General features: G+C 36.3%; 1 protein-coding gene across 1 annotated transcript; it reads right to left on the bottom strand.

The window, feature by feature from the left end:
* Positions 1 to 8,589: 8,589 nt before the first annotated feature.
* LOC123902728 (eEF1A lysine and N-terminal methyltransferase) lies at positions 8,590 to 10,523 on the bottom strand. The gene has a single exon (XM_045952516.1). It carries the CDS (start codon positions 10,226 to 10,228, stop codon positions 8,834 to 8,836), a length of 1,395 nt encoding a protein of 464 aa, XP_045808472.1. The 5' UTR covers positions 10,229 to 10,523; the 3' UTR covers positions 8,590 to 8,833.
* Between the last annotated feature and the right edge of the window lie 4,931 nt (positions 10,524 to 15,454).

Here is a 15,454-nt window from a genome sequence, read left to right as displayed (position 1 = left end):
AGCTTTAGTAAAAATATCTGCTAATTGTTCTTCAGATGCAATGTGCTCAAGTTTAACAATTTTTTCTTCTACAAGCTCTCTTATAAAATGATGACGTATGTCAATGTGCTTAGTCCTACTATGTTGAATAGGATTTTTAGAAATGTTTATAGCACTTAGATTGTCACAGTAAAGTGTCATGACATCTTGCTCCACACTATACTCCTTCAACATTTGTCTCATCCATAACAATTGAGAGCAACTACTCCCAGCTGCTATATATTCTGCCTCAGCTGTTGATAGAGACACACTATTTTGCTTCTTACTAAACCAAGATACTAGATTGTTTCCCAAGAAAAAGCATGCACCAGAGGTGCTCTTTCTATCATCAGCACTTCCAGCCCAATCTGCATCACAATATCCAATTAAGGTAGAATCATTGCCATGAGTGTATAGAATTCCATAGCCACATGTGCCATTGACATATTTGAAGATCCTCTTTACTTGAGTCAGATGACTCATCTTGGGTTCAGATTGGTATCTAGCACAGACACCAACTGCAAACATGATATCAGGCCTGCTAGCAGTGAGATATAACAAGCTCCCAATCATACTTCTATAGAGACTTTGATCCACATCAACCCCTTTCTCATCTTTGGTAAGCTTCAAATGTGTAGGTGCAGGTGTCCTTTTGTGACTACCACCTTCCATTCCAAATTTCTTCACAATGTTTCTTGCATATTTTTCTTGAGAGATAAATATGGTGTCTTCCATTTGTTTGACCTGAAGACCTAAGAAATAAGTTAGCTCACCTACAAGACTCATTTCAAATTCAGATTGCATTTGATGCACAAAATGTTCCACCATTTGTCGCGACATTCCACCAAATACAATATCATCCACATATATCTGAGCTATCATTAGCTTCCCTTTCTCTTCTCTTACAAATAGGGTTTTATCATTACCACCCTTCTTGTATCCATGGCTGACAAGGAATTCAGTCAGTCTTTCATACCATGCTCTAGGGGCTTGTTTCAATCCATAGAGTGCTTTCTTTAGTTTGTAAACATGGTTTGGAAAGCTTGGATCTACAAACCCTTTTGGTTGCTCAACATATACCTCTTCATTTAGATAGCCATTTAGGAATGCACTTTTTACATCCATTTGATATAGCTTGAATTTTAAAATGCATGCCACAGCCAAGAGTAATCTTATAGACTCCAAACGAGCAACTGGAGCAAAAGTCTCATCAAAATCTACTCCTTCTATCTGGGTGTATCCTTGTGCTACAAGTCTGGCTTTATTTCTAGTAATATCACCATTTTCATCAGTTTTGTTCTTGTACACCCACTTTGTACCAATTACATTTATACCATCTGGTCTAGGTACTAGATCCCATACCTCACTTCTTTTGAACTGAGTTAGTTCCTCCTGCATAGCATTGATCCAGTATTCATCAGTCAAAGCTTCTTTAACATTCTTTGGTTCAATCTTTGATATGAAGCATGAATTGGAAATTGCTTCTTTTGATCTTCTTGTTGCAATTCCTTGATTTGGATTTCCAATGACAAGTTCCAGAGGATGATTCTTCTGTGTTCTAGTAGATGGTCCCTTGTTTGGTCTAGGAACCTCTGTAGTAGACTCAGAATGTTGATCAGGTTCAGGTTCAGTTTGATCATCATCAGGTGTTGGGACAGGTGTTATGACATCTGTCTCTTCAGCTGGATCTGCACTTGTTGTATCACTATCATCAACAACAACATTAATTGATTCCATCATAGTTCTTGTTCTGGAATTAAAAACCCTGTACGCTCTGCTGTTGGTTGAGTAACCTAAAAATATCCCCTCATCACTTTTGGGATCTAATTTTCTTCTAGGTTCTCTATCTGCCAAAATATAACATTTTGACCCAAACACATGGAAATACTTCACAGTAGGCTTCCTATTCTTCCATAATTCATACAGTGTTGTAGCAGTACCTTTTCTTAATGTTACTCTATTGTGAATGTAACATGCTGTATTCATGGCTTCAGCCCAGAACTTGTAAGGTACATTTTTGGCATGCAACATTACTCTTGCAGATTCCTGTAAGGTTCTATTCTTTCTTTCAACCACACCATTTTGTTGAGGTGTAATTGGTGAAGAAAATTCATGAATTATTCCTTCAGCAGCACAAAAATCAGCAAATTTAGAGTTTTCAAACTCCTTTCCATGGTCACTTCTGATTCTTACAATACCACAGTCTTTCTCCTTTTGAAGTTGTACACAAAGGTTTTTGAATTCTTCAAAAGTCTCAGATTTTTCCCTAATGAAATTCACCCAAGTATACCTAGAGAAGTCATCAACAATAACAAGAACATATTTCTTACCTCCAAGACTCTCAACTTGTATGGGCCCCATTAGATCCATATGTAGTAACTCAAGAACTCTAGAGGTGGACAAGTGTTGCAACTTTTGGTGCGACACTTTGGTTTGCTTCCCAATCTGACATTCACCACAGATATTGCCTTCCTGTATCTGTAAGCTTGGTAGTCCTCTGACAGCTTCTTCTGATATGACTCTCTTCATGCTCTTCAGGTTAAGGTGTCCTAATTTTTGATGCCACAGCTTAACCTCTTCATTTTTAGTTAAGAGACATGTAGATACATTACCTTCTTCAAGAGGGATCCACAAGTAGCAGTTGTCTTTTGATCTAACACCCCTCATAAGGATGTCTCCTTCATTATTGCTGACCAGACACTCATTTTTTGTAAAGTTGACTTTCATGCCTTGATCACATAGTTGGCTTATACTGATTAGATTGGCAGTTAGTCCTTTTACAAGGAGAACATTTTCAAGTTTTGGTAGACCATGGTCAATCAGTCTTCCAATACCTTTGATTTCCCCCTTTGCTCCATCTCCAAATGTCACAAAACTTGTGGCATAGGATTTTACCTCTTTCAAATACTTTTCAACACCAGTCATGTGTCTGGAACAACCACTATCAAAGTACCAATCTTCTTTTGATGATGCTCTGAGAGATGTATGGGCAATCAAACTTTTCCCACTGCTTTCAGCTGTATACTCCTTGGTATTGGTTGCATCATCTTTTTGCTTCCATTCCATCTTTGTTTTAGTGATGAATTGATCAGATTCTTGTTGAATTTCACTTGGATAACCATACAGTTTGTAGCAATAAGGCCTTATGTGCCCCTTTCTTCCACAGTGATGACATCTCCATGAATGGTACCTGCTTCTTGGTCTAGGTATAAACCTAGGTCTCTGCCATCTTTGCTGATGTGGTGCCACATGTGGCAACACTTGTCTCTGCTGCCTAGGAGACAGGTGTGACGACATCCTGTCATGCACTTTTGGAGACGGTTGTTTACTTGTTTCAGGCATGTATTTCCCTTCTTTATTGTAATCCATAATCCTATTAACATTTTTGTATTCATACCCAATGCCTGTTTTGGATCTACTAGGAGCAGGCAAAGTTTCCAGGATTTCATCTAGATCACTTCCTTTGAATAGCCTAAGAACATGCTTCTTTAAATTGTCAAGATGAGAGTTTAATTCAGTTACCTCTTCATTCAGATGGGCTATCTCAGTCAGTTGTTTGATCTTGTCAGCTTCTAAGTTGATGATAGTTGTCTTCTGTTCCTCAATGATCTTTAAACTGTCTTCCCATTTAGTAGTAAATTCGGAGATTCTTGACAAATTAGCAGTTCTCTCAGTTTGTAACTTAGTGATTGTCTCCTTTTGCTCTTCAGAGACTCTGCAGACTTCTGCACTCTTCAGACACAGCTTTTTATATGATTCAGCAAGTTCATCAAAGGTTAGTTCTTCTTCACATGATTCAGTGTCAGATGTGCAAACACTTGTCAATACATGTATAGCTTTTGCAGTATCGGCTTCTCCTTCAGAATCTTCATCTGACCAAGTTACAGTTAACCCCTTCTTTTGTTTCTTCAGAAAGGTTCCACATTCACTTCTAATGTGACCAAACCCCTCACATTCATGGCATTGAACACCTTTATTTGGAGCTGATTTTTCATCTGTTACAGGTTTTCTGAAATTCCTGTAAGTGTTGCGACCAATGTCAGCTGCACCTGTCTTAGAGCGTTTGTCCATTCTCTTTAGCACCTTATTAAATTGTTTTCCCAAAAGAACCATTGCATCAGAGATGCTTTGTTCAGACTCTGTGTCACTCAGTTGATCTTCTTCCTCAGCATTTGAAACAAAAGCAATACTTTTGTTTTTCTTATCCATCTTTTCATTTGTAGCTACCTCATAGGTTTGTAGTGAACCAACCAGTTCATCTAGCTTCATATCTGTGATATCCTTTGCTTCTTCTATAGCTGTGACTTTCATGTCAAACTTCTTAGGTAGAGACCTGAGCATTTTTCTTACCAGCTTTTCTTCAGGTATCTTTTCACCCAAGGCATCAAATTGATTGTCAAAATCAAGTATGGTCATGTGAAAATCCTGAATGGTTTCATCATCATTCATTCTAAGATTCTCAAACTTAGTTGTTAGGAGTTGTAGCTTAGACAGCTTCACTTTAGAGGTACCTTCATGAACAGTCTCAAGAATTGTCCAAGCTTCCTTAGCACAGACACACTTTTTGATGAGTCTGAATATGTGCTTGTCAACACCATTATATAGAGCATATAATGCTTTTGAGTTTGCAAGAGCAAGCTCATCCTCTTCTTTGGACCATTCTTCAGCAGATTTCAATTCAAGAGTTGGTTTACCATCTTTGTCCATCTTCACAGGTGGAGTCCATCCTCTCAGAATTGCCTTCCATGTCTTGCTATCAATTTGTTTTAGGAAGGCCATCATGCGGGACTTCCAATAGTCATAGTTTGAAGCGCCAACCAAAAGAGGTGGTCTGGTAACAAAACCTCCTTCTTTGTCCATCCTTGCCAGAAACGATTTCCCTGGAGCTCACCCTAAAATTCAGAACAGGGTGCCTGCTCTGATGCCACTTGAAATTCCTGGCACACAGTGGACAGGTGTTGCTCAAGGTGTAGCAACACTTGTCTGTTGTAGACAGATGTTGTTACTGGTGCGCCAACACTTGTCTATAAACAGAGCAAATAACATAGAACAATACAAACAGTAAAGTAAATAACACACGAGAGTTGTTAACCCAGTTCAGCCTAAAGCCTACTCTGGGGGATACCAATCCAGGAATGAAGTCCACTATCAGCAGTATTACTTCGAAGCTAAACTCACCCGTTTACAACTTCTCACTTAATCACTACCCAATGACCCTTCTACCTAGGAACTCCTAGATATGAGACCCCGTCCCAATTCCCACCTTAGCAACACAGACAGCGCTGCTATTCAATTACACAAGCACAACAGGTGGAGACACACTCCTAAGAAACTAGGATTCACTCTTGCTTAAAAGCTTGCGAGTAAACCACACAACACAATAGAACAATCTCCGTACTTCAAAGCTTAGGAGAAGTTCACACTTACAACTCAATAACACTCAGGTCCTAAGCTTGCATCAATGAGACACAAGAAAGGCTCACAATTAACACTCTAAAATCCTAAAAACACACGCTTTGTAAAACACGATTTTAGATGCTTGAAACCATATGCTTGCCTTCGTATTTATAGTAGTAGAACGACTTGGGCTTCAAGACAAAATTAGGGCTTCTAGAATTGCGGCAGCAGTGATATATTTTTGAAAACAATAGTTATATTTTTGAAACCGCAAAAATATATTTTCCAAAAATATAATTCCTTTGGAAAATAAAACTAGGGTTTAGCTGCCTCCTGAATCACATTGAACACGTGCGTCTTCTTCTGCAAGATACCTTGAACAAATTCTTCAAACAGATCTTCAAAAGATTGAGTAGAAAATAATAACATCCAGCTGGCGCGCGCAGAACAGAGTCAGGTGTTGTTTCAAAGTGTCACAACATTTGTCACAATACTTGGGGTCAGCACACTTGTCTCAACACTTGGCTAAAATATGTTTTTGCAAAATGTAGCCAATCATACAAAAACCCAACATAACTCATGATGTACGCCCTTCGTTCTTTCGTCCCCTTTTATAAGCAAATATTCTCATTGAATAATTGATATACTTGGTGTATAATATTTGCGACCAAATAATCAATTATTCAACCATGATTTTTGCTTATATAAACAAAAAGAATAGAGAGTTACTATTATAAAAAATAATCACAAATTTAAATAATTGTTACTCCTATAATTATTAACATAAACTATTATAAAAAATTAAGTGTCTCTCTAGATAAGATATTGAATTTATTTATTACTAATATGATAAAATTGAACTTTTGAATTGACTAAAAAAATAAATTAAGTTTTTCAATTGTTAGGTGAAAACATTCGAGTTTAAGTAATTTTACTGATTTTATAGGGAGTTAAATTGTGTAAAATCTTTTTTTGAACAATAGAGTTTACGATTTAAAGCGAGTTTTTAACAACCAATAACCTTTTGGGTATAACATTTGAGTAATCTTAGAACGAACGTTAAATTGAAGACTTGTGGCCTTTAAATGCAAGAGAAAGTAAGCAAAACTGATCAGCCAACTTCCCCCGCCCATGCTTGGAACCTCAAACCCGTGACAGAGCCAACAGATGACAAAATACTCACGCCCTATGTCGACCGTGTAAATACCGTGCAAATGGCACCTTGACTGTTGGATTTTCAGCTATTTTTCTTTTGGGAATTTGACCAGTTACAAAACATTTATGGTCTTACATCTCTCTTTAGACATGTTATTCCCACTCGGACCAAGATATAGTTTTTTTTTTTTATAATGGACCAAGACATAACTTTACTTGTTAAAAGAACAATTAAGGTGAAGCGGAGTCAGGAACAACGAATCCATTTAGGATAAACAGATTCATTTTGCAAGTTTGTTATTACGGATAGTTTCTATAAAGGATCATACTAATGATGTAGAACAAGATGTGCATAGTGTGCCTCACTTTGACGAAACTTTTTTTTATCAATAAAATAATCTTTAGTTATCCTTAGTTGTTGTTCAAGGTTTCCATTGCTTTGATTATCCAATCAATTTGTGTATGACAAGCATCATCATGAGTTGATTAGTGACCCTTATCTTAGGGTGGCAGGGAGTACCTATGTTTGAGGTTATATGATTCATTCTCTTACTTTATTTTATGGTTTTTTTTTTGTATCTAATCTAATTATGCGATTTAATCGATCTTGTGGGCATATAGGCCAATGTGTTCACATGTATGTAGATAATGATTGAAGGATCGAAAGGTGAAGGTCATTGTCGGGCAAATAGGATTAGACATGAATAGCCGAAAGCATGAAAATGCCTAGGTATTCTTGGGACATTGGGCGAAAGGATTTAAGAATTAGGACTTAATAAGGTTCATTATCCCTCTAACCGAAGGATTGGGGTAAGATATGAACACACTACGTGGAGCATTCCGTTAATTGACTTGAGAGGGTATGTAGATACAGATCAGTACTCCGTTCTTATATACAATTGAGGTTAGGGTAAGGAAGGGAAGTAGCATAATCGATACCTCGGCGACAAACTTTTACTCTAAGGTGTCTTAGTTATCATTATAATCCTCGATCAATATTCTCAAACTTTGTGTTTCTGATCAAAACAAATAAACATTTCTCCAAGTAAATCAAACTCCCTTAATACAATAAACTTCAGAATTCTCACTTTTAATAGCACGAGTCCATGTGGATTCGATACTCTTTTTATTACGGCGATATACCCGTGCACTTGCGAGTATATCACACACTTGTTTCTAAGAAGTATATATAACAACAGTGAGACAATTGTAAATTAAATTTTACACTTTCAGGCATTTGTCGGCCTTACACAATAAACACAGCCAATTTAAAAATGATAGGATATGAATTAGCAACAAACTTATAAGGCTAGATAAACTAATAGTTTAACATAATGATTCAAAATTATTAAAGCTTAACAATTATAGGATAGGATAGGAACTACCAACAAACATGTGAATATATTGCCTCCTACTTCCTTATTCCAAAGTAACCCTTTATTGGTTGTTCAAAATTGATCCCATCGCTGTATTTTTAAACAAAATAATAATAGTAAATTCATAAGTCTATGTTGGATTTCAAACAAAAAAAAAAGATAATTACATGGTTCAATATACCCACATGACAAGAATAGCGGTAATCCCTCTCCCCGCTATCCGAGTTTTAAGGTCAGCCGCTCCGCTCGGCTATTTAGGATTGACAACATAGCACTGACACCAAGCCAACAGTTTACTTTGGATAAGCCATTTGTATATGCAGTGGTCTTTCAGAATAGTAGGCAGGAATCAGATTGGGAAGGAATGTCCAATATATAAGATACAGAAAAAGCATTTCCTTTATTCTAATCACCCCAACCATTAGAAAATGCTTGTAGCAAAAAGATATATGAACCAAATACAAGACAGCAATTGTAACCTTTACAGCTATCATTTATCATCTCTGATGTCGACAAACCACAATTCAAAAGTAGCAAAAAATGTGAATACAATCTTCTATTAAGTGTCCTTAATGATAAAGCAAGCGTACATCTTTCAAATCAACCAAAGTTGATGAACCAGTAAATTTAACATACTTGCAAATGAATTTAATAAAGGTACCACTTTTATTGAAAATACTATCTATAATTACAGTGTATGGTCAATTGAATTAAAGCCGCATCTCTACAGAAGAGCAATGATGCTATGCATACAAGAAACATTCTTCATATTGCATCATGGTATCAAAACTCAAAACTATTACTAATACAACTTCAATTAGTTTAGCATTGCAAAAACTGGAGGTGAAAGATTTTTAAAAAGCATATTTGCTTCAAAAAGTGAGACATCATATCTTCCTAATGGAATTGATGTATGTTTCTGGAATAAGTGATTTCAGTCGCAAAAGAAAAGAGTCACTACAATCCCCAACCGAAAACACCTGAGGTGATACTGTGGCAATAAGAATGAAATTTTCACCATTCCCCACAGCTATCTTATAGAGCTCATGGAAAACTTTCTGAAAATGATTTACCAAGTTGTCATAGAAGGACTGACTTGGAGAAATGACATTGATAGCGAGAATTCCAAATTCAGAAAGAACTAATTTAGCAGCAAGAAGAACACGCTTTCTAACAAATTCCAAAGGCGGAGAACTGATACCATCTACTATATCGCCTGAATCCAAATCAACCATAACAACATCAAACTTATGTGTAACCTCGTCACCATTTTGCAAGGGGTCAAAACCACCGGACTCAGAATCAGCAAAAGAACTCTTATTGTTATGTTTTCCACGGTAAGCAAGTTTCTTAATATATTTAACCGCGTCTCCAACAATAACATGGAGAAATTCAGAGTCATCCAATCCAAAGTAATTCTTTGCAACCTTCAAAACCTCTTTATCACTATCAACACCAATGACCTCAAAACCCAATTGAATTGCCATAAAAGTTAACAAAGCCCCACCTCCAACCCCAAGGCATAAAGCTTTCGGTCGTAAACCACTTTGAATCCGTCCCTCTATATACTCACTTATCAATGAAAGACTAGCCACCATAGGTGCCAAATAAGGATGAACCAAAACTCGAAGATCAAGCATAAACTTTGCATCTCCAATAATAACACTATTCAAACTAGAATCACTATAATCAGTCTCTGGAACAATAAGCACCTCTGTTTGAATAAGATTAGGCATTCTCTTAAACCTCAACCGCCTTCGAAACTCCCTTCGAAAATTCTTAGTTTTGATTTCGACATTTTCAACTAACATTTCACCAACATGAGAACTAACACATTGATGTATAACTACACTAGAAACAATATTATCTTCATAAATCAAAATAGGTATATCAGGGATTATGCCGTTAATAAACAAAGATTTTGGAGATAAAGCTAAGAGAAGAGGTTTTGACCAGACCTGAAATTTTTCTTGATAAGAATCATCGGCAGTACGGTGGTGGAATTGGTTTCCGATGAGAATGAAGCGGGAAATTGGTTGTGGAGAAGTGAAGAGAAGTTGGAGATGACCTGATTTGGTGGAGAAGATCCAATCGGATTCACGACCTTGGGGGACTAACATGGCGGCAACGTGTGGTGGTGGTGAGTGAGTGAGTGGTGAGTCAAGAACAGCAACTCGGAGAAGAGAATCATGAGAATGAGAAGAAATTGGATTGGGTAGAGTGAAGGAGATGAAGCGAGAAGGGATTAGGGTTTCAAATGTTGATGCATCAAGCGCCATCATGGATGGGTTCGATTCAAGGAAGCAAACAGAACATAGGACATAAGCTTTTCATTTCGAGAATGAATTATCTTTGGCGCCCCATACTTCTCGTGGGCACTACCTGTTCTTTATTTTACTCTTTCAGGTCCCGCTGCGAACCTTATAAAAATGAGAAATTTTGAAAATATGATTTGCTACTTGCTTTGTGGACATCATCTGCTATTTAAATAGTGGATCGGTTAGTAGTCGGTTCTTCTGCATGACATACATCTAGTCAATCAAGAGCCTTCAAATATTCTAAGAAACCCTTTCTCTTCTCCATCGTCTAAGTTCTTATGTTTTTTTATTTTTGTGTAAATTGCATTTTTTGCCTCATAACTTTCACAAACTTGCAATTTTGTCACTTAACTTTAACCCATTTTGCAAAAGGATGGTCTCTCACTGATTTCGACCAAGTAAATACACATGTCGCAAATGAGTAACATGTCACGTCGGTATGACTTATCACTTTGGACACTTGAGTCCACAAGTTATGTTTTGCTTGTTGAACTTGATTTTCCGTCGTACGTTTATTGATATTAACGAGCGTAATTATCGACACATTAGAATAATAATTATTAACATAAAAATTATCCAAACAAAAAAAAATTACAAAAACAACAACCAGACTACTGCATTGCCGCTCCACCACCCCTCCTCTGGTAATGAAATACATAATTCGCAACCAAATATATTTCGTCCACAGTTGCCTTGACACATGAGCCATAAACTAATTCCCCACTCGTCAACAGTGTAGCCACAATCTGTCGATCCGATTGTTAGCAACGGTCAAGTCTGCGTCCAATCATACCCTCTCTCTCAGCTTCCTCATCCATAAGGGCCTCATATTCACACGACCTCGGTGGATCTCTTGGCGGTAGAGGCTTCATGTAGGGATGTGTGATCCGAAATACCACCTCACGTACTCGGGTGCAACCGCAACATACCACGAAAATAGAGAAAGAGCACCTCTTTGCTCTTGAGTCAACACTCAGTCATGTATTGCATGTACTGCTCGAAAACTTATGGCCGACCGGTGAGTGGAACTGTAGGCTAAGATGGTTGGAGAGGAATTGTCTACACATGACCGAACTGTTGAAGGAATCGCTCAGGCAGGCACGTCACATCATCGGTCCATATCTGATCCAGACATAACAATATGAGATCTCCTCAAACGGCCATGTAACCATGTGGTCTTCATATGAGCCCCTATGATATCGAAGGTTGGGGCTCAGGCTGAGGGTTAGGCTCAAGCTGAGGCTAAGGCTCAACATCAGACTAAACCTCAGGCTGAGTCTGACGCCGACAGTGCAAACACTAAGTCACTAACCCACCATATGTTAGAATGCAAACTCTTATTCCAGTCATGCAGACATGGTGGGACCCTTTCCTCTAGCATGCTTCGGAGGCGGTTCAATTTCTGATGACATTAAAACAAACATCAAAACATTTTCAATAAACACCAGAGCAAATTTCGGAACAATGATTCAAACATGATAACAAAATTCAACATGCATCAGACGAATCCACTACTTAAGTAGCAGATTTAACTAGTTTCCATAAGAGAAAACAAATGCAAAAAAGCACGAAAAAAATTCAAAGAAATGTTCTAACCTCGTCGTTGATGATGGCTGAAGTTCTTTTCGAGTCAATTCCAAACACAATGACGATGAAATGGGTGGATTTGAAGTTGATTTTGCATTTTGGTGTTTTAGGACGGTTTTGTAGTGTTTTTGTGTTTTTGTTCAAACCTGGCAGAATGAGACGGAAGGTGGTGGATTTCCTTATATACGTTATTACAAAGTTGTCTTTAACTTTTTTGTTACTTAAGTAGCGGATGGAAAAAATTTCAAATTTTCTTAGAGTGTCTTTTGGGGGTGTGAAACCTTATGTTGGTGGGTTTTTTTTTACGCAACTGCTACTTATGTACTAGATTTAGTTTGTGGGTATTTTGGTAATTTAACAACGCGCATGAAAATTCGGGGGGTGCTAAAAGAAATTCTCTTTCATTTTATCATTGAGTGCTTCACAAAGTTTGTTTCAATCGATTTTGATGGGTGATTTGGGCCTGTTTCACGAATTGAAGTGGACAACTACGGGTCGGTTCGGTCTAGGATCATTGGACCAGTGGTACCCAAAATTGATTGAGACGGAAATTTAACATGAGAGATGAGAATTTTAAATGTCAGCCATTAAATTAGATACATGGTTCAAATTAAATTTTATTTTTAAACTCTAATATGAACTTTTTCTTCTCTTCTCTTCTCTTTCACTGAATCGTATATTGACTCTTCCAATTCTTTGCCGACCGCCGACGAAATCAACAGTTTGCCTCTCTGTAAAATCGAATTGTGCTAAGGGCATACATCAATTTATAGAAGCAAATGAGCTACTAATCCAAACCTTACTCTCTCGGTTACTCATTTCGCCCTTATAAGCTTAGAGTTTCAACCATCAAATATCAAAATACTACCTAAGATACAGACTCCTAATATTGCCGATGAAGTAACAAAGCATACATTAGAAAGAAATTTCCTTTAACAACAACCGTGTGAATGTGATCTGTGACTATTTACATCTCTCATCACTCATCCGTCGGAAATTGTTGGGAAAATTGACACCCACGACAAATAATTTATTTGTCTTTACCATATGGGTTCGTGAGAAGAGAGAGAGACATATATCTATGTAGTTGGATACCAACAAATAAAATTACATAGCAAATAGAATGATTTAAGCATGCCTCTTTTCCTTAGCTCCTAAGGAATGTTGAACTTGGATGAATCTAGCAATGTAACACTCACTTAGATACATGAGTATGAATCGAATGAAGACTTAAATTGTTCGATCTTATCAAGATAACCACGAATTCACCCAGATCACAATTATTTGATCTTATCAAAACATCTTATATATTTTTTTCAAAAATGGGTATGAAATTGTTGGATCATATCAAGATAACCACGGATTCAACCACAAATACACTATCATATCTTAATTGTGTGATTCAGATCTATAATAGTGTCATTGTATAATGGTTGAAAATCCATTTATGAAAAAACCAACTTATTGTAAGGAACATAATCTATATGAATATAAAGATACTAAAAAACCAGCAATTAAAATTACATAGGAAATGAAATGATTTAAGGATTCCTCTTATCCTCGGCCGCTAACATGGGTTGAAATTAGGTGGACGGTCATCCTCGTTTTTACGAATGAAATAATGACTTAATTGATACTGATTTTATGAAAATAACAGATAATAAAAATATAATTTATATTGAATTGACATCAATCATATAATATTTTTTAGCTGTAAACTCGTGATTTATTACTTTTAAAGACTATTGATAGTGAGAATGAAATGAACACGTCCTTGAACCCCATGATATGTGATTCGATTCCCACATAAGGCAAAATATCTACTAGAGAAGGGAGTAGAAAAAATCGTAAGGTTGCAATGCTCGGATAGCCTATTAAGGTAGTAATAATTTTATTAAGAAACAAATATGATCTTTGTTATAATAGATAAACATATATAATAGTTGATTTTATTTTAAAAAATCTCAAAAACGTAATCCCTAAATTATTGAATATCAAAATTAACTTCTCTAAAGTCTTCATACCTTATCTAAGATGTTCATGTCATCAGCCATCGAGAAGTTAGAAATGTTAAATTCCATTTGGTTGAACTCGCCCACATTGGTGGAAGTACAACCATTATGGTTCTTCTCGTATTGAACAATATTTCTATTTGATTTCCGTAAAGGAATTTCTCTGTTCTCAGAAACATTTACTTTTTAAAACAATTGTTCTTGAAATTCACTTCCACTCTCACCCCTAACATAAGAAAGAGAACCAAAATCTCCTTGAACCAAACCAACGTTTTCATGCGCCAATGATCCAAAATTCACATTTGTATTTTGTCCTCCAATATTGAACCCAAAGTTATTGTTATTTGCATTATCATACCTTATACCAAAACCATAAAACCCTCTTTTATTCATAGTTCCAATTCCACCCATTTCAGATGTGTTATTGATTTTTATTCCAAAAGGGTTATTATTTCTTGCATCACAAGTAACATTCTGAGCCATACTCTTAGAGTTGTTCAAATATTCACAGTTTCAATTTTTCATACCATGATTCGTATGATTAATTGAACCATTTCCAATTGAACCATTTAGGAACTAGTTTCACCAAGTTTAAAATCCCTTGGTAAAAAATTTGAACAAGCAACCATCAATCCTTGTCGAGATGCATGTGTCATCCCTTTTTGTATATAAGAAAAAACATTATTGTTGCTTGAAAAATTGTTGAAACTGTTAAGAACATTATTTCTCTCTCCATATTGATATAATGTCGGTACATGGAGTATGTTTGTTCTCATTTCTTGAATTTCTTTGATCATCTACGTTGGAATATTGGATGCAAATCTCGACCTGAAAGTTCTATGAGATACATCTCCAACCATTTCTTTCTCAGCAACTTTGTCCAGAAATAAGCGATATTTCTGCAATTGTTTTATAGTGTTATAAACAATTGCAAAAATATCGCTTATTTTTGGACAAAGTTGCTGAGAAAGAAATGGTTGGAGATGTATCTCATAGAACTTTCAGGTCGAGATTTGCATCAAATATTCCAACGTAGATGATCAAAGAAATTCAAGAAATGAGAACAAACATACTCCATGTGTACCGACATTATATCAATATGGAGAGAGAAATAATGTTCTTAACAGTTTCAACAATTTTTCAAGCAACAATAATGATTTTTCTTATATACAAAAAGGGATGACACATGGATCTCGATAAGGATTGATGGCTTCTTCTTCAAATTGTTTACCAAGGGATTTTAAACTTGGTGAAACTAGTTCCCAAATGGTTCAATTGGAAATGGTTCAATTAATCATACGAATCATGGTGTGAAAAATTGAAACTGTGAATATTTGAACAACTCTAAGAGTATGGCTCATAATGTTATTTGTGATGCAAAAATAATAGCCCTTTTGGAGTAAAAATCAATAACACATCTGAAATGGGTGGATTTGGAACTATGAATAAAAGAGGGTTTTATGGTTTTGGTATAAGGTATGATAATGCAAATAGCAATAACTTTGGGTTCAATATTGGAGGTCAAAATACAAATGTGAATTTTGGATCATTGGCACATGAAAACTTTGGTTTGGTTTAAGGAGGTTTTGGT

The sequence above is a fragment of the Trifolium pratense genome, linkage group LG1 (assembly GCF_020283565.1).
Source record: "Trifolium pratense cultivar HEN17-A07 linkage group LG1, ARS_RC_1.1, whole genome shotgun sequence".
Lineage (NCBI taxonomy): Eukaryota > Viridiplantae > Streptophyta > Magnoliopsida > Fabales > Fabaceae > Trifolium > Trifolium pratense.
Note: the sequence above shows the minus strand (reverse complement) of the source record. Positions and strands in the feature narration are given on the sequence as shown.

What these genes read in the sequence shown, in the direction of transcription:
- LOC123902728 (XM_045952516.1), bottom strand. Translation starts at nt 10,228, where the DNA reads ATGATGGCGCTTGATGCATCAACATTTGAAACCCTAATCCCTTCTCGC.